Genomic DNA, 20,363 nt, shown 5'->3' with positions numbered 1-20,363 from the left:
TGTTTACCGGTGTCATGTGGGGGCCGATCAGGATTGACTGACGGGTGGCCCGGTAGTTTCCGTGAGTGGTGTGGTGAGACGCACGGGTCACCGCCCTTGGCGAACTGTTGGTTCAGGGTCACTGGCGCGTCTGCACAGGCCGGCCAAGCTGCTACAGGGCTGATGGAGGTCAATCTGGCTGCAGGGCATGACGCTACCGTACACACACGGGGATCATCGATGGAGTGTCACGTTCGCACGAACGCCTTGACGAACAAACTCACGCTCACACGCAAGCACGCACGCACAAACACAGTGCCTCCCCCTCACAAACACACACACACGTGGCGTCGACGGTCCGGTGTCCTCGCCGGCTGATTTATGGAAGCTGCGCCGCCCCAGGCTGGCGCTGGGAGGGAGTAAGAATAGGGCGCCATTACTGCCAAGGCCGGCTGGGCCGTCGGCGACGTTCAACCACGGTCGGATCTGTTCCCTCTCCTCTGGGGCCGGCCGCGCCATCAAGGCTTTACCGCCCAGTAAATCTCTGAGTCATATACTGGTCATTAGTTTTGCGTCGGTTGGCTGCTTCTATTGTTTTCGTTTGGGGGTGATACTTTTCACACGCAGCAGGCTCAAAGCAGAACCGTCTCAGGCGCTCATTCGCAAGGCCACGGAATATTTACTCGAGTTCGATGCTGGCATTTAGGAACAGTGAATGTCGCAGCTTTCAACTTGCAACTTGCAAGGTGACTGCGATGATAGGGAATTGCGGTTTTTCGGCAGATGTTTGGTTTATTATTGTTTGTATTTTAGACCGGTCTCAAATAATAGCCTTATGCCAGTCAAAAATAGCTCTCCATTAGTTCTTTAAAATTCTGAAATCACTCAGGCATGCAACTTTTCAATTCTGCTACAGGGCTCCATTCCGCCACATTTTATTTAAAAAAAAAAAACTCCAATGCATAGGCATACAATTTAAGGTATAAAGGTAAGGTTAACTGTAAAGAAACAGAAGTTGCATGCGTATTGCCGTTGGTATGTTTAGGGTGATGTGGTTTCTCGAACGGGGTTGACGCAAAGTCTACTAACTACTTGATTCGTTTAATTACATCAGCATAAGTTAGTTTTCAAAAGTCGTTTTGAATCAGTGGAACTGAAAATCAATGGAATTTTAGTGAAGTAAACCACATTCCCTTGTGGTCGTGATTGATTTGAACGACAGATCAGATTTGTTTTCTGCATTATAAGCCGTGGTATTTCGCATGCCATTTCCAATAATGCCGTCGCAGCCCCTCTGCAGTATCTGGCTCACCGCTGTGTATGCAGGGACCGGTGCTTGAGGTCGATGTCTGCCACGGCAATGTTTGCAGCGGCAGACGTCACTCGTTTGTTGTTTATGGCTACCTGTTGCCGCATAGGGACGCGCTGGGGGCGGAGTCGGTCGATCACGTTCACCATGCCACGGTTCCGGCGGGCGACCCGTCCCTGTTCCGAGAAACCGCTGGATATTGGGATCCTGCAGTCACGATGCTCTGTCCCTGGTGACAATGCTATGTTCCCGGTGGCAGCACTTTGTCTGTGGTGACATAATCCTCTCCGTGAAGACAGCAAGGCATCCTGATTCTAGTGGCAGAATTCCTGTCACCTGGTAACGAAATTCTGTCCCGGCAAAGAAAGCCATACCCCTGGCTATAGACCCTGTCCTTAGCACCGGATGGTTTCCGGGGTACCCGAGCACACCAAGGTACGGTGTACCCAGTGCAGTGTACCCTACATGACCGGCTCCCCGCCGTCGCCCCTGGACGAGCACCGTCGCCTGTGCTGAACGTGGACGGGCCGCTCGCTGGTGCTGCCAGTCGCCGCAGTGGTTATATAACGGAACAGGTGGTGGTGCTTGCTGTCCGCCGGACGGCTCGGAAAACTCGCCGCCGAGGGACATGGTTACTGGAGTACCAGCCATTTAGAGTAGATATGTTGCCATGTCAGGCATTTTGTGAACAATTTGCTCACGCTCTTGCAGATCGTCTGCAGTGCAGCGACCGCGCTCCTTAGTTTGCGCCCGAAGTGGCCTGGACACTGCGTCAGAGGCTTGGCTACTCGCAACGGGAGCACCTGTGCACCCTGCGCTGCCCCGTTGCACATGATTCGAAGGATGAGCGGTTCAATCGACACAATCTCTGGATGACCAGAAAAACTAGCGTACCATATAACCTTTCCGGCTCCGGCTGTCGACACCTGTGTAATGCGCCATTACCGTGCTCACGCCTGTTGGAGCAGCGCCGGCGTGTCCCGCTCGATTGCATTCGTTGTCACGTCATATTGGCTCTGCCCGGAGTCGGAAGGGACATATGTCGCAATGGTTGATTGGATTGGACGTAACCCAGCGGTGGCTGGGTGCAGCGGCTGCCGGAAGGCCTGGAATGTCTGGATCGCGATGGGACAGGTGCTGGAACGCGCACCTTTCCGACTGGGTCTCCGTATTGACGCCTGACTGAAATTACTACGGTCAGCCGTCCGGCTCGGTTTCCGAGATCGGCACCGGATACGCGATCTGCCGGCTACTGGATTACAGAGTACCGTGCAGGGTTCGTTCGGAGACTCGTATTGCTGACCAGTGACGCTGTTGGCACACATTTGATGCACATTGCACAGCTCTGCCGGAGTGGGACGGCCGGCCGGCCGGACGGATACCCCACCCTACCCCCACACCCATCGGTGGAAGAGTTGGCCGCCGCCGACGCCGCCGTCTGGTGACGTCACCGCTGGTCGATGACGCCGCTGTTTGTGTGACGTCACGGGTCAGGTCAGCCGCTCGGCCGGCCGAGTGAGGCCGCTGGACTGCTTCATGGCCACAGGGTATTGATCGGTCCGCCTAATGGACCGATGCTGGTCGAATGGTTGCTATACACAGCTTGGGACATGTGTATTGGCTTCTCAGAAGGTTATAGCGATGGTGGCAGACTGGTACAAAGATAGGAAAACAAATTATCCTGACAGCTCTGTATTCATTGAACCTTGCACTGTCAGTTTTTCGCCTGCACGTCAGGTAATGGGAGTTTCTGGAAAATAATGCGATCTTCGCCCATTGCATGTATACATTTGGATATGTCCTATACGGGATGTCTTATTTTTCATATCTGGTGTGGCTTGGCTGAACTGCTCAGTACCGCGTCAAGGTCTTATTAAGCTAGAGCCATCTCTTTCGCATGGGTCTCGTAGTGAATGTATGATCGTTTCGTGGCTGCACGGTATGCATTTTTCATTTCAACTGCATAGTTTTTCGGGAAGAAAATCTGAAGGCGGCGAGCGTGAATCACGCGAGCAAACCAGATGGAATGTTTGTGTACGACACTGGTCGCTGTCTCAGTGGTTGTCCGCGCATTAAAGGGACCATCCCACCTTAACATTAGTTTTGAGTTGAGATAGCCAAGTTTGCGGCCAGGCTCAGAAACCACCATTTATCCTGGTCGCAACCCCCGCAGCTTTATGGTGTTCAAGAAATTTCTTCCCTTTACTTGCAGGGTGGGACCAGCTTAGTCCCTATCTCTTAACCATTACGGGAATCTGATGACGTCATCAGGCTTTCGAACGTCCGTTAAATGTTTGACTAAAACGTTTTGTAGCACGCGGTGGTATATGCTGCTTTGCGCGCAACAAATGCCGCACTTTCAAATAAAGTCGTTAGGAGCAGCGGAGATCCCAAAAAGTAAACAAAAGTAAAAGTAATATCTTGAAAACCGGTGAATATTTTTCGATGAAATTTGGTAGATATTCGTTTTTGCTCTTTCTGAACCGAGCGACATCACTTTCATGCCAATTCATTAACTTTTTTGAAGGTGGGAGGGTCCCTTTAACTGACTGTTGGACCGCTAGTCCTGCGCATCGTTTGTGTGGAAATCCACTGCAGAGGCCTGTAGTGCCTATTACGAGAACCCCGCTGAACAATCACCGTCCGTCCTACGCGCCTTCACAAACGTTCCTTCTTTCCTGTCCGGTCACGTTGACTCTAGTCGGACCGCCCGATGGTGCCGGCTGCCGTGACGTCACCGAGGCGTCATCATGATGACGTGCACTTTCTGTGCGTACCGGCGGCGGCGTGGCACGGCGCCGAGCCGCCGCCGCCTGCCGCCCGGCGCGGTCTGACCCCTCCCCTCCCCTCTCCCCCAACCGTCCCCACTCCCCACCGACCGGCACCGGTGCCCGCCGACCTCCCCTATCGAGTTACACAATGGAACGAGGCAAAGCTGCCGGCGACCGCGGGTGCAGCGAGAAGGTGGATGGCTTCATGCAGCCTCGCGTGGCAGAGTATCATGTAACTCGGTCGGAGGGGTGTGGTTTGCCATTTCTTGTCCGCGGTGCCATAATGTAGTTCCAGAGAAGGATGGATGTGACTTGCTGGCGTTACTAATGCTTGCTCTAAGCCTAAGGTGTGCATTGTGCACTGTGCAGTGTTTCGGAAGAAGCCATGTTCTCAGCCGGTTCGTGGTTTTATTTCGTTATGTAATAGGAATATGCAAGTGAATGCATCAGTACCGGTCTGGGTGTAGCTATAGTACGAACTCAAGCCCATGAGAACTGGATTATTCGACCTCACTCACTTTTAACGCCGTATGTGCACATTGCTGGCTTTTCCTTCCAGATTAGCGTTGCTTCGTCTACGACTTAGGCATCATTTCTGAGAGCGCTCTGTCCGTTCCGATTATCAGCCAAGAAGATGATCATGCCTCGGTCCGCACTCGGCTGTTCTTTTCACCATTACCTACTCCAGGCACTGGCGTGTGCCGGTGCCACGGATTTCCCTGGAACACGCGCTGGCCGTCCTTGACTCGCGACTCGCGAGTACCCTCGTCTCTCCCGGCGGAGGAGGGATGACTCTCCATTCCGCCCGTCCCACTCCAAACGCGATGCCGCCGCGTCCGGCACGAAAAGCAAACAGCGACTCGCCCGCTCAAGGTTTCCACCGGCAGTTAGAGCCAACTTGTCAGCCAACCGCAGGCTGTCGTTTCTTTCGACATGGGTTGCCGCTTGTAAGTGGTATTCGACCAGGTCGAATCGACCTCATGACTCTGTTGTGGCTTGGAGTGTAGAATGTGCTGTTGCTCACCCAGCCCTCCATATGATGCCCTTTCCTTATGCAACCAGGGAGATCCAATGTCACAGTGTTCCATCGTGATGTCTCGTTGAGACGTTGTGACTTCGTACATCGTGCTCCCTAGCACCCCTCCCCACGGGTATCGTCATCTACCCCGTGACACCAGGTTCCGTCCTTCACAACTCTTGATAAGACATGCTCGAACACGTGACCGGACTTTCAGGAAATGCTATCGTAGTGGTCTCGTCACCCCCTCAGTAGCATGTGATTTCATTATGAGTGGTAGGCTCTGCGCCTTTCCGATCTGCCCGTTGGTCATGATTCGCCGGCCGCCGGGTCATCCTCCGGGGGGGGGGGGGGAGGTGTGTGGGGGGATCTGACCCATATCTGGCCGATCTGGGATCGGTCTCTGGGCCCTGTGGCCCACATGATAGCGGTATCAGCGACCGGCACAATCTGTGCGGGCGCTGATGTGACATGAGTCTCGCTCGAAGTGACGATGCCGAACGCACGTTCCCGCCTGTCACCGTGCCGAATGAGACACATGTAGCCATTACGGGGCGCTACATTCGGGCGCTTCTTCTGGCTCCCCTCAGAGCTGCGATTGTCTCCGACTCTGGTCGCCACACCCAGCTTGTAGTGGGGGCTCCCTCACAGCTGGTGGGTCCACGCCCGCCGTAAGCTTCCTCCAGCTGGCCTGGTCTGAGGCTTTGGTTCTATTCTCGGCACGAGTCGCCCATGTCTATCGTAAGGCGCTTTGCTGTCGTCAGCCAGGGATGAGACTGCTGATAGTGGTATGCCGCAGCTCAGCGCTGGTTTGGTGAACTTGGGTTCACAGCGGCTCAGTGCTGGTCAATCCACGGTATAGTGGAATACCGATGTGGTCTGCATGGCCGAGTATGGTCTGACGAACGGTGGAATGTCAGATGTCAGTGACCGGTAAACGGTTGTCAGACGCTTCTCCACAACGCATACAGGGGATGTCCTGGCTGCCAGTTGCCACTCCCGCTAATTAAGCAAAACGGCATCAAACGTACCTGTAACGCGGATTCGGTGATCCGGCTCATTCATCTACAAACGGACGTAGTCCCGCAGTACTGAGACCCTCTGTGTGTTGCGGACGAGCGTGGGACGTCTACTCGGATCTGTCGGAGATCCAAACCACCCACCCCGTGACCCGGGCGGAAGCGGCCGGTACATCCGGCTGCGCTCAGGGGGAGGGGAAGGGGGTCGCCGGACTGTGTGATGTCACGGGACTCAAGAGTGAGCCAAAGGGGGAGCCGGTGTCACTGAGCGGGGCAAAAGGTGGAGCTGGACGAGATACGAGCTGACGTAGGTCAAAATAAGAACTAATTCCTGTTGTCGCCGGTGGGAAGCTAGTTGGTGGTGTCAAACGTCAAAACAGGAATCGGATTCGAGGATACGGTATACGTAGGTCAACTCTGGAGCGCCTCTCAACTGCACAACCTGTACATTTCGATACCAACCACTTGGGCCCTCCTGATAAGATTTTGTTGCTTACAAATCAATCATGTCTTCCGGATCAGGAACATGCTCGCTGTGCTGGAAAAGGCGAAACCAGCTGAGATATGTTATGCACAGGACCTAGGAAATATTTTATGCACACGAGCTTATATCATTTCAGCAAATGGGAAATTTTAAAGTGAATAACATGCGTCTACCCTGGGCCATGTCATTCCGGACTGCATGCTAGCTGTCTCAGTCAGTGTGAGTTCAGGACAGGTAACAATGGAAAGGTCTTGTCACGCCGTCGCGCTGGGTGGCCGTCGTGGCCAGAAGTGTGGACCGCCCGGGGCTGTTGGCTTTGTCAACAGTCGCCGAACGGTGCAGGCCGGCACGGGCGGGGCCGAGTCAGACTGCATAATGTGTGTAAGCGTCATCCCATTGTGCTGGTCGGGTCGATGGTTGCAGTGGGCGGTGCTGCTTGGGCGGTGTTAGCAGGGACAGACTATTTTTGACATGTGCCATTCGAGACCGTATGTGATATGACCAAACCTTGGACACTGACATGTGAATTGTGACATTGACTTACCCCCGAAAACCCCTGACCCCAAATTACTCTGTGACTTTTGATCTTTTGGGGCATGTGGCTGTAGTGACACTGGTTGGCCTGTGACAGTGACCGTGACTATCCCGCGATCCTAGTTGGCTCGTAACCAAGACTGATATGAGACCTGTGACGCCGATTGACCTGCAGTCCTGCTGACTCGTGACCTTAGCTGACCCTATGAGTTGACACCAGCTAACATTTGACCCTAGCTGACATTTGACCCCCAGCTGACCCATGGCTCTTAGCTGACCTGTAGCCCCTAGATAACTGATCTTTGACCCCAAGATGACCTGTGACCCCAGCTGACCTGACCGCGTCTTCTTTCGGCAGCTGTTCGCGTCTGTGCTGCTGATTTTGCAGCTGGGCGGTCTCATCTACGCCGTCACACAACACTCCAGCGACCCGGACTCTATACGATCAGTCGACATCTACACACCCGTCATACTGTTCGTCTCAATAGTAAGTCCGGGCAGCGCCTGCTGCAGTCTCGCCCATGTCAAGGAGCTGTTAGTTCTTTTCTAGGGGAGGAAAGGGGGTATCCAAACCCTCAGTCCAGCATGCCGCACCAAGCACTGAGCCATTTGTGGGCCGCTCATCATTGCTAATGTCATACACATCTTCATTTTCTGCAAATTCATACTGATACCCTTTTAGGTGTGTGTGTGGGAGGGGGGGGGGGAGTCCATGTCTACCCAGTGACTGTCGAGACACAGGGTCAGTCTCCAGGCAGCCCCGCCACATCCGATAAGTGGTCGACACGCGTCTGTTTTCCTTGGTCCGTCGCCGACCAAGTATGATAGAGCGCCGGCTGTAATCACGGAACAAGAAGCAATCAGGTGCCTGTGGCGCGTCCCGGGACTAGTCTGTGGCACTATCGAACGGACCAGGCTGTCGCGTCGTCTCCGCCGTCACTGTGACCTGACCGGTCGCCGAGGGGCAGAGTGCAGTCTGGAGTCACGGGACACACCCAGTGGGGAGCGGCGCCGGGTGAGGGGGGAGGGGGCGTATTGTTTGCCGCCGATGGTGGGTATTGGACTGGCTGGTTTACTCCGCGGCGTTTGCTGGCCCTGAGTAACGGGCTCTGGCTGTGTGCTAGTGGTAAAGGTTTGGTGGGAAGCGTTAGTTATTGAGGTGTGGTCATGGGAGGTTACAGCGGGATTTTTGGGGTTTCGCCGTAAATCGTCCTGTTAAGACGCAATGTGGCTGTAACTATGATGCCCACTGCACACATTGAAACTTATCGTCACTAAATGGGAGGCGATCAGATGTGCTTATTGTAATGAACGATTAAACCATTTTATTGTCAAAATATCTCTTCAAACTTTTTTAATCGTCAGGAGACTCCAGACAATATCTTTAGTTCTTACTTGTGATGACTTAACTTCATCTGAAGGCAGTGTTCGAGCATTCGAGAAAGCTGCGGCATTCGTTTATAAGCATGAATTGTAACAATCGTACCTACATCACCGTTTGAATCATTTAATTTTCATAAGAAGAGTGTCGGTGATTCGCCGTTCGGATATCGACCTCTCGACAGAGCGCCTTTTTACATGTTATCTGGCGATTGTTTGATGGCTGTTCAGCGATAAGATGTGGCCTTGGGGTACATCGATGTCTCCGTTACATGTGTTTTACGAGAAGCCCGATTGGGATAGAGTGTGATAGTCAACGTTATACAACAGACTCAGACGATACCTATTATTCTATTGTTTGGCATTTGTTTTATGTAACCCGTTATGCAATATGCATAAGCATACTAAATGCTAGAGCGACCGATACTCAATCCAGTCCTGTGACCTTGGCTGGATGGGCTCAGTTTTCAGTGAGGGCGATCAGCTACCGGAATGGTGGATATTCGAGACCCAAACCGTTACTCGATTCATGTTCCCGAATGCCTCGTCATTGCCATTCGAACAGCCGACGATCTTTGTTGTTTCGATCCCGCCTGGTTACGAGCGAGCGAGCGCAGCGAGCGAAGTGAGTCTTTTCAATATAACGGAAAAATCTCAGTATGAGCGGCCCGGCCCGGCCCGGCCCGGCCTGTAACGCTTTTGAGAGGCTTATATCTCAGCAACCGCTGGACCGATTGGCCTGCGGTCTTTTTTGTTGGGTAGCCCCATCCCTTCTACCCCGTAATTGACTAATTTTGATACATCTCAGTGACCGTGGTGGCGTGCCACCACGTGAAAAGTCAAGGGTGTTCAAGCTGTTTTGCAAAAGTAGTGATTTTGAGAGGCTCATATCTCAGCAGCCGCTTGGGCGATTGACTTGCGGTAATTTTTGTAGGGTAGCAGCATCCCTTCTACCCAAAATAGGATACTCTCGATGTATGTGGGTCACCCCCAGTGCACGTGCAAAATACAACAATAAGAGGTGCCAAATTTGTTCCCATTTCAGTAACTCGGTAATTACTGGGGCGATTTCGCTGAAACTTGGCATACAGGTAGGCACCCACCAGGCAATGCATTCCCATGTGTTGCGGTTAGGGTGCTACTGCACGTGCGCACGTGCAGGGGGCGTTTCCAGATCTCGAGAACGGCTGGGCCGATTGCGCTCAAATTTGGTACACGGTTGGGGACCAGCTAGTAGGGTGCCGTGCAAAAGTCATTTTGGACCCCGTTTGCACGTGCGCACGTGCAGAATGCCGCTTCCAGATCTCAGGAACGGCTGGGCCGATTGCGTTCAAATTTGGCACACCGCTAGCGACCGGTTAGAAGGGTGCTTTGCACAAGCCCGTTGGAAGCACCCTCTCGCCCTTCCGCACGTGCAGGGCTCACTATCTCGCTCGCTCGTTCTTCGCCCAAAAGGCGTTTTACTGGTTTCTAAATGTTCAATCATTCTAACGCCAATCGATCAAAACGTTTACTTTAGACCGCGATAGTCGTAGTTTTTAAATTAGATTCATTTTCTCTGCCCTGCAGCCGCCATGAGTAGTCTCGTACGGACGGCGCCCGCTGTATCATGTGATGCTGAGTGGCGAGACGTCGGTTCGGCTGCCGCTATCACTCCACAGTGATGCAAATGGGGTTCACGAGTGGCCATAAATACCCAAAAGTCAAGTTTACCAAATCGAGTTAATTGCGATATGGCCGAGTAGACAAATAATTGGGGCATCTGAAATCACATGGTTTCCATGTTTTTGTCAAAACCGGCCTCGTGTATAATCGTCAGAAGTCGTGACATTTTCTAGGTCGTAAAATGACGGTCAGACACTCGCAAGTTCAAACGCCGCTGGTTTGCGTTCATTTCGTACAAATTGAAAAAATTGTGCATGGGAATGATCCCCACCGCCTTCTGCTTCTAATGCCGGGTCACAAAAAGCCGTATCTTATTCGCTTTGGCGGTAATCTGACTATTTATCATCATGTTGCAATCGCAGTTTTTTACTAAGAAAAAAAAAATGCTTTCGTTTCACCTACAGCACTTAACACAGTGTGTGCCCGTTAGTCCACCATACCATAGCCTTCCCTTATCATTTCTGAGTCGCATCGTGAAAGAATTAAGGCGCTAGCACAGGGCTGACCGACGCTACAGAGGTTTTTGTCCGGGCGGTCGGGTGCCTCAGTGGGCGCGCAGTGGGCGGGTGGGTGCCGCCGCGCGGCGTCCGGGCGGCGCGGCGGCGCGGCCGCCCGGGCCGCCCGCTGCGCCGCGGCACCCGACCGTGCCGGACGAAAACTTCTGTAGCGCCGGTCAGCCCTGTGCTAGCGCCTTAATTCTTTCACGATGCGACTCAGAAATGATTAGGGAATGCTATGATATGGTGCACTAACGGGCACACACTGCGTGAAGTGCTGTAGGTGAATTGAAAGCAAATATTTTTGGTAAAAAACTGCGGATGCAACATGATTACAAATAGTTAGCTCACCGCCAAACCAAAATAGATACGGCTTTTTATGACGTGGCATTAGAAGCAGCAGGTTTCGGGGATCATTTTCATGTATAATTTTTGCAGTTTGTATGACATGAACGCACGCTAGCGGCACTTGAATTTCAGGTACCTGACAGTCATTTTACGACATCGAAAATGTCTCGACTTCTGACAATCATACACGAGGCCGGTTTTGACAAAAACATTGAAATCATACTTTTTCAGACACCCCAAACAATTGCCTGACTGACAATATTACGATTTATTCGATTAAGTGAACTTGAATTTTAGGCCTTTTTCGTATTTATGGCCACTCGTGAACCCCATTTGCATCACTGTGCACTCGGGCCTGACTGGCTCGATAGGACCAGGGCTGCGGAGTCGATGGATTTTCGGGTGACTCCCACTCCGACTCAACCTCCATCTCCGACTCCTGACGTTTCTCTTAGAATCTATAGGTATCATTATAATAAAGTTCATAGTGTTTTGATTTTGCCGGAAACGATCCTTTGTGTGCTCCAAGGCCTTGAATTGCAACTGTGCTGTATAAATAACATGCAGAATTAAAAGCAGGTTCTGGCGAATCCGCCGTCTTCTGCTTCTTTCACTTATAACGCTCGTCCAAAACAGGAATATGGCCTTTTTTAGACAAAATCTTATTTCAAAAGGTCAGCTAGCGTAGTATCGTCCAGCAACCAGATGCAGGGCGTGGCGTTACACTGGTGGCCGTTTCCGCCGTAGAGGACTGTCGTGACTGCCGCCGGCCGGCTACGTCTCTACTCGCCTCGCCGTGAGCTGTGCGTAGAGATTGCAATCCCGGAACGTTTTGCCAATCCCGGGATCTAGAAATTTTTATTTCGGGATCCCGGGATCCCGGGATCCCGGTCTTGTCACTAAAGATCGTAAGAATAATTTCCTACAGACATATTTTGCGTCTTTTAGCTTACCATAAACAAAGAGGCAACCAAAAGCCATCCTTACACCATGTCATTTGCAATAAACACGATTGAATTTGCGAAAGAAACGTTTCGATTTAATTAGCATTAGGCCAATTGCCCTGAATAAAACTGTGCGCCGACCTGTGCGTTTACTATCTCGTCATTAAGACGGATTCCAGCACAGCCACGCATCACTCACTCTTCTTCTACGCTACTCGTAGTTAGCGCGACAGTTTTAAGCCATTGCTGGTAGGTCTGTCTATTTTAAAACTCGCGACCAGCGTACGCCAAATTTTGCAGCTCCCCATTTCACAATGTTTTCAAGACGTCGCTTGGTCACTTCACCTCCTTCCGGTTCCGCTTTCATCACTAATGTCTCTCAGACTTTGCTCCAAAGTCGCTTTGAGGGCAGAGTCACTGACTGGGAGAGCTCCACTCTACCGTCTTCAACGTTTGAATCAGTGAGCTCTGCCGTCACTTGCGTGACATCTGTGACATCTTTCTGCGACACGAGCTCAAACACTGTCTTGATGACCTCTTTTGTCCCGGCCACGGACGGACAAGTCAGAATCGCTGAACGATCCGTGGTCCTGATTGAGATGTTGCTGCACTGATGCTGCAATTTTTTGGCGTTGGGGACCGTTTGTCGTACACATTTAAGCGGCTTATCCGCTGTGGGTGATACCCAGGAGCTACCAACACGGTCAATTGTGGACGGCCGATACGGGGTGCCACCTAAATAGTTTCTCTGCTTTATGTCACTCAGCACCATGAACACTAACAGTGTAAACAAGACTCGTGCAGCGGCTGCATTTTTTATGGTGAAAAACTGATATTTTCGGGATCCCGGGATTGGCGGAATTTCGGGATCGGGATTGGGATTAAAATCCCGCCGGGATCCCGGGATCCCGATCCCGGGATTGCAATCTCTAGCTGTGCGTTCGCCGTACGCCTCCACACCGGACACACGAACAGTCCGGCTTCTAACGGTGACTGGCACATCTGCCTGTGTGTCACTGTCGGCCCTCCGCCGTGACCGGTCGCACCGGCGCACACCACGCACCCACGCTGTCCCTCCCTCGGCCCCCCTGTGACGTCATTGAGGGTCACGTGGATCGGGGTGGATGAGTCAACGAGCGGCTTGGGTGGTTTCACGGTCGGCGTGCAACGCGCCCGAGCCGGCCCTGAAGGCTGATACGATAGCGGCGGAGGACCAGATGTGCACTCTGACCACACGACAGAGGAGATTGGTGTTTTAAAAGGACGGAGTTGGCCATTGCGTCTGAGATGTTGATACGTATGACTTGGAGCTTTGTGGATGCTCCCTGCCAGCAGCTGCTCTGAAGAAATTTGACTCGTATTGTCGGTCTGTGTAAAGATTATGTAACGAGGAATCTGCCGCTTTTCGAAGACGTAAACATTGGCATTTTCAAATGGCAATGTGAAACGAAGGAAAAACATGGACAGGCCGTTCAGCATTCTTCGCCAAATACTCAGTGAGCGCATGCCTAAAACACATTCGACGCTTACCATTAAATAGGACACATGGACGGGTGTGCGCAGGCAGATGAGCGCTGTTTTCGCCACACAAATCCGGAGTCAGCAATGCGAGGCGTTCCGTCGACTGAGTGCCGTGCCTCCGCCCTCCGGTGAACTGGCATCCCGCCCCGTGTTATGCTATGCCGTGCAGTGTCGCACCGATTATGTAATATGAAAATGGCCAAACCATGCTGAAAATACCAGCTTCCGTTCGACCCGTACTCGTGTAATGCCTTCCGATCATACCATTTCAAGTTTTGCACCACCTCAGGTTACACGGGTGGACGGTGGGACGAACGATGATAGCAGGGCAGTCGCCTTGTCCTCGGCGCCCGACCTCCGATATCGCTTCACTGGCCTATCAGTTGGCCCCTCAGCACCGGCGCCGGTCCCTGTATCGGTCGAGCGCCGCTCAGGTGTAGTACACAGGTCCCCGGCGCGACCTTTGGACGACCCTCGAGACGGGCGGCGCAGCCGGACATGCGGCAGTCGGCATGACGGAGCCGGAATCAATGATGTATGCAGGGAGGCAACCGTGGGTCTAATAGATATAATGCAATACGCTTCCGGCAAGAGCCCTTCCTATATAATATCAGTGGAGGAGTATTGTTTGATGGCTTTTCGCAGTTCTACGGCATTTAGCCTTTTCATAGGATCTTCATATTCGTTATTAGATTCATTTTCAGGGCCCAGATGACCGATCAATATGAGCTCCCCTAAAATCCAAACATCATCATTAGCACCATTACTTCCACTCGTGACGTGACTTTAGCGCTGGTCGATCGTTAGTCATTCCCCATTGAATGCCGAATGTCTGCTGCTTTGTGTCGTCCTTGGTTGTACCGTCTTCCCCGGGGCGGCGGCGGCGGCGGCGGCGGCGGCGGCAGCGTCGGGCGCTGGAAGGGGTGCTGTCGCCCGCCGCCGGCGTCGTCGGGTAGGCTCCAAGGTCGCTCCAGCGCGCCGGCCGGCCCGGCGTGGGGCGGCCCTGCGAACGGCGGGGAGCGTCGTTAGAAATCGGCAGCTGCGACGGTTGGTCGGCCATCGCCAGTCGCGACGCAGGCTTTGGATGTTCTCAGATACCCTATTATGAGACTGCGTGGGGTTCAAACTACGTTAGGAAGCGGGGCCTTGCTTGATGAATTGACCGATAGGCATGACTTGTGCGGGATTTGGCGCTATCTATACCAGTGATCAGATCAAGTCGAGAGTGATTCACGCCTAGATCACAGTTGTCATGACGTTTTTATTCAGCGACATGGCAGTGTCATCAGCGCAATGGATGAGATGTCCTATTGGACCAGCGCCTGCCATTCAATTCAATGACTGCTCTGAGAAGTGTTGCACTGTTGCACCGCGCGCCGCGGGTTGTTGCACCCTGCGCCGGGGGCCCGTGGCGTGACTGGGGGGCAGCCTCGGCGTGTTTACGGCGGTGGTCTGCCGGCCTGCTACCGTCCCCAGGGAGCTGCTGGCGCGGAGCATCAGAAGCCCCACGACCCGGTGCCACGAGAGGGGCGAGCTGAAAACACGGCCTGTGGTCGGGTGGGAGCCACACCCGCTTCACACTGAATATGAGCAGACCAATAGTCAGCACTCACTCAACCCTGTGGCTGTTACAGAAGAGCTGACTGGCGGGCGGGAGAGGAACAGATATTGTTTAAATGTTTAGTTTGAGTTTTTATAGTCTCAACCACCGGAACGAGTCTGCCAAAACTGCACCGTCATACGTCTCATGGAGTTTTCCACAATCCATTTTACCCATAAACGGAAGAGCTTTATTTTTATTGTAAGCCATCAGAAGTCTACATAGTTGTGTCTCATCACATGTGGTATGTTTGTTTAGCGGAGCTCATGAAACCGCTTTTCATACGGTGCATATTGCGGTCACGTTATGAGATGACGGCGCAGTGAGGCTGTGACATACGGCCTGACTGTCTATGACAGTCGGTCGCTCGCCGACTGCTCCGGGCCGCTCCCATAGCTCCGTGTCGGTGTATGTGTGTGTTCGATGGCGCTCCCGACCGCGGCTCTGCGGTCTCTGTCGACTGGCGGCGCGGTCGCCCGTCGCGACACCGTCTGTTTGGAGGAAGTATGCCTCACCTGAGGAGCGGGGCGGCGGGGTGCGGCCGTGGGCGCTACCGGCGTCGTTACACGGACAGAATAGCGGTCCATTTGACAACGGCATAACAGTCCGGGAGCAGCACGGAGGGGAGGAGAGTAGGTCGTTTTTTGTCGGGTTCAAGGATCCCCGACTGTGCGGCGTTTGTTGGCCGATAAGAGCGGTGTCTCCGAGCTTCAGCCAAGTCAACGGCGAGCGGAGCTGTCGGAATGACGGTGCAGTCCCTCCTCTCAGGGCCGCGTCTCCCCTCCCCTCGACGGTTACAGAAGCCTCACCATTGGAATGCACGTCCCGACTGCAACTCATGGACCGCTCGAACCCAGAGAACCGCCGTGCTTCTCCATCTGCCATTGTGGAGTCCATTGGAGTGCATCAGCATGTACCCTCCGCCCGTCGTATTGTGTTGTCCGTGCCCGGTGCAGCTGCCACTCGGCTCATGAATTTGCGCCGTGCCGTGAGTGGGGCGGCACGGAGGCACGGCTGGTGCCGCCGGCCACGTCAGATGACGACCATGATCGAAGGTGACTGAAAGGAGACAACTCCGGGTATTGTCACAGTGAGAACCGTTGTACTTACATCAAACCGACACCGTTGTGCAGAATCATGATGGCTGGTATTGAACCCCGACTTTGACCCTGGACTACTTTTGACACGTGGGTTCTTGTTACGCTCTGACAAGTTTATGTTGTCAGGTGCTATTTTTTTGCCGTCCATGAGCCTCGGCGCTGTTTCGGCCAGCCACGAGTTCCAGCATGGCTGTACTTTGTCCGATTAGTTCCAGAGGCCGTCTGCCTGCCTGCTCCCGTTACAGAAATGTTACCCAGCCAAGCGGCGATGCTCGCTCATAACTCCCGCTGACTGCCCCCTCCGTCCGGCAATGGCTGTATTGACGGACATGCAGTTAATTGGGTGCTTATTTATAGACGTGCCTGCAGTTGTCACACTGGTGACAGCACTGAGCCGCGGGGGGTATGTCTGTATGTCCGGTAGTCCGTGTTGACTGAGGCGAGGCGGCCGGCGGACCCGGTGGCCTGTTGGCCGAGTGGCGTGCCCCGCAGCTGGCCGGGGCTGTGAGCAGCGTGAGCCGACCTGGCAGCCAGTGTTCGGCGTACCCCGACGGCCGGTCGGGCGGCTCAACTGCGCGGACCCTACGACCCCGGCTGGTCCAGTTCCAGCCGCGTGCGGAGTACGGACGGATGACCACGCCACGGCCGCGAAGACCGGCGGGCCCGGATAGTGAACCCGTTCGCTGCTCGTGTCCTGTCACAGGCGCCTCTGTTCCACTGCAGCCATGTGCACATATCATTGTGTTCGTTTTTTGGCACTGGCGCCGATGTATGTAATTGTCTATTTTGTGGCACTGGCGCCATGGCTGCCGTTGCCGCTCGAGGGGATTGTTTGAACACCAGTCTTCCGTCTTTATGTTCGGCCGACTCGTAGTGACCTTGCAAACGTCATGCAATGCCCTCGGGCTGCCGTGTCTCCCGGTCGGCCTCCCGAAAATCGCCTAATGTGCAGCTCCGCGTGATAAATGCGCTTTCTTCGTGCCTCTTTCAGTTGCCGTGGCACGGGCTGGCCCCATGGCGCGCTGCCGGTCCGGCTGGATGATTCAGCACACGACAGTGGCCATTGGGCAGCGCCATCAAATGACCTTTATCGCACGCTGAAGCCTAGTAATCAATGAAGCTGGCCATTCAGCGTCGCTACCAAGCACCCGGTGTTTGGAACACATCAGTCACCATTGTGTGGTCTAGCGTGGGCGGGGTTTTGACATTCCTGGGTCGCGAGCTTTGCTGTGGCTCTGTCAGCCTGATGTCGCTCTGTTGCGGCGGGCTCCAGTAAAATGTCCGTTCATGGCGGCTGAGAGTGGTTCAGTGGGTATTTGCGGGGGACGGTCGCGGCCGCTGCGGTGTCGTTACTTTGTAAACTGTCCCCGTCAGGAGGAGGTGGGCGGCGCTGGCCCTCTGCCCTTTTCCTCTACAGGGATGGAAACTATGTCCTACAGAACCGGGGGACATTGCCCCTGCTAAACGTCCCATGTCCTCTGTCCATACCGGGTCGGCTTGTGTCACTGTAGCTTGTGTAACCACTGAGCAGCCCTTGCGAATGCTGGTGCGGCCTCTGTCGCTACTCTGACAGTAGGTACCGCTACATGTCTGTCTCTCTCAGACAGCCAAGCACGCCCAGAGTCTGCAGACGCATACAATAGGCTGCAGTGTCATGGTGCATTGTGGTTCGGTGCGCCTTGTATTGTCTTCATATTTGAGTCATGCTTGCATCAGGATGACAAACAAGATGAGACTTAGGATGATTCTATATTTGATAAATTCCCACTTTCCTGTTTGGACTATGGTTTGTTTGATACGTTCGTTGGTATCTCAACTCTGTCATCAGAAAATAATGACAGATAAACATCCTGCTCATCCATCCTTTTTAGATGGCTTCGGCATTTAGTGGGACATATTTCAAAAAGTTTGCGTCAGATTTATTTTTAACTCCGATTGTTCGGGAACAGTGTACGACTGACTCAGCCGCGGCAGGTGAAAGGTACGGCGAACAGTGACTTTGCAAAGACTGAGCACGCCATCAGTGGAGGGAGGACCGAGGTCGGCAAAGAATTCCAGGAGGGTGGGGACGCACTGTCCCGCCTGTCCCGCCGTTCATGCTCCAGCTATGCACAGTCATTACGGCACGCCTCTCTCAGTCCATCTCACATTGCATGTGACCGTATGTGACCGTCGCACTGTTTGTTTTTACTCTGTCCCGTTCTGCGCTGGGCGAGTGTGTCTCGGTTCAACGACCTGCAACGGTATGTGACTCATTCTCAGTATCCCACCCCACTTTTTGCTGTGTTGTGCATTTATTCCGTGACCTGCTACCCCACTCACTATTTTACACCAACATGATGCAACAGTCCACATCTGACTCGTGAAAATCGGCCTGAAGATGTACTTGTTGAACCCTTGTACCGTGTGAATTACTACTCTTCACGTTCTAACCCGCTGTGTTCTGTTTGCAGGCATTGGCGCTGGTGTTCATGCTGTTTGAAAAGCGGCGCGGCATACGAACGTCAGGCGTGATATGGGTGTTCTGGACGCTGCTGGCGTTCTGCGGTATCGCAGAGTTCCGCACACGCATCATGAATGCCACAGGCGATGTAAGTTGGAACGCTTCAGGTGGGGTAAGGGATGCAGCAGCGACTGTGAGCTCTGCGTCATTGACGGGCAGGCGAGATGATAGGTGTGGGTGTATGCTGGTGGCTCGCGGCTCGGTCCCTGCCAGTCTCGGTCTCTGTCACCAACTTTTTTTTTGCATTTTTAAAGTAAATACTATTTTTAATTCGCTAGCAATATGGGTTGCAGTGCTTCCTGGCAAAGGTTGAGCAAAACAATGAGCCTACCAACAGTGCCAACTGGGCTGAACCGAACACAATATCCTTGTTTGTCTTTGCTTTCAGATGCGCTTATCTCAAAGGGGATAAAAGTTATCCTGTATGAAGTAACTTGACCCGTGTCTTTACATGGAGACCGCCGTGGTCTCCGCTCTTACCTTTAAACTTACCGATGACCCGACTCGTGACCTGATCTTTGACGTAACCCCCAACTTGAGAAGTCACCTGAACAGTGACAGTCATCTGTTCTGTGACCTTATCCTTGACCTGATCTGCCCAATACCCTACCCTCTGACCTGCTCTGACATGACTTCCGCCTCCTGTCCGGCAGGAGAGGGTTGACCAGGACACGACGCCGTTCGTGCTCTACATGATCTACTTCCCAGTGCTGTTTGCCGAGTGGCTGCTCAACTGTTTCGCCGACGCGCCTGCGCAGTATGTCGAGGATGAGATCAAGGGAGACGTGAGTACGGCGGTGGATGAGTCAGGGACAGGGGGTGAGAGAGGGGTTGGCTTCGGTGGAAAGGAGTTAGAGGGGAAGGACTCTACGGCTGGTGAGCCAGGATCAGGCTCAGCCCATCCTATGTAGTTCGTCATTCCTCGTACTCGTCTGGGGCGCACGACAAATTATTTTATTACAGCTTTGAAGTCATGGGATCCTCAACCTTTCACTATCGCCGTGCTAGTTGGTGTTTGCTTCATCACTGTGTTTCTGATCTGCTGCTACTGCTGCCGCTCGGTGGCCTAACGCTGACGTTCCCCCGCCCCGTTCCCCCGACAGAAACCGTCCCCGAAGGCGAGCTCGTCCTTCATCAGCAACATCACGTTCGCGTGGTTCGAGCCGATGGCGTTCAGAGGTTGGCGTCGCTCGCTGCAGCGGGACGACCTGTGGGACCTGAACCCTGCCGACCGGTGCTCCAAGATCGTACCCGTCTTCAACAGCCACTGGTACAAACTGCTGGAGAAGAGCCGAAGGTGAGAGGACGGGAGAAGGGAGAGGGGAGGGATCCGGGATTGGTGGTGATCATTGCGCTGGGTTGTGGAGCATGCTCACAATTTTTGATATCACTGCAAAAACCACATCGGTGTGTGGAAGGTAGAGATTGCAATCCCGGAACGTTTTGCCAATCCCGGGATCCCGAAAGTTTTTATTTCGGGATCCCGGGGTCCCGGGATCCCGGCCTTGTCACTAAAGGTCGTAAGAATGATTTCCTACTGACATATATATTTTACGTCTTTTAGCTTACCACAACCAAAAGCCATCCTTAGACCATGTCATTTGCATTAAAAGCGATTGAATTTGCGAAGGAAACGTTTCGATTTGATTACCATTTATTCCCAATTGGCCTTTATAAATCTGTGCGTCGAC

The 20,363-nt window shown here is 53.3% G+C and overlaps 1 protein-coding gene across 1 annotated transcript in view; it reads left to right on the top strand.

Annotated features, from left to right (window-relative positions):
- Positions 1 to 20,363, top strand: part of LOC122370247 (multidrug resistance-associated protein 1-like) — a gene marked incomplete at its 3' end in the record, with an annotated part of 46,809 nt that overhangs the window by 15,040 nt on the left and 11,406 nt on the right. The window contains exons 4-7 of the mRNA XM_043345684.1: positions 7,473 to 7,601; positions 18,623 to 18,760; positions 19,326 to 19,457; positions 19,776 to 19,969. Of these exons, the coding sequence (XP_043201619.1) occupies positions 7,473 to 7,601; positions 18,623 to 18,760; positions 19,326 to 19,457; positions 19,776 to 19,969 (593 nt within the window). The remainder of the gene's footprint in view (positions 1 to 7,472; positions 7,602 to 18,622; positions 18,761 to 19,325; positions 19,458 to 19,775; positions 19,970 to 20,363) is intronic.

Source organism: Amphibalanus amphitrite, unplaced genomic scaffold (genome assembly GCF_019059575.1).
Source record: "Amphibalanus amphitrite isolate SeventyFive unplaced genomic scaffold, NRLGWU_Aamphi_draft 001114F_arrow, whole genome shotgun sequence".
NCBI lineage: Eukaryota > Metazoa > Arthropoda > Thecostraca > Balanomorpha > Balanidae > Amphibalanus > Amphibalanus amphitrite.
This window is presented reverse-complemented; position numbering and strand designations above follow the sequence as displayed.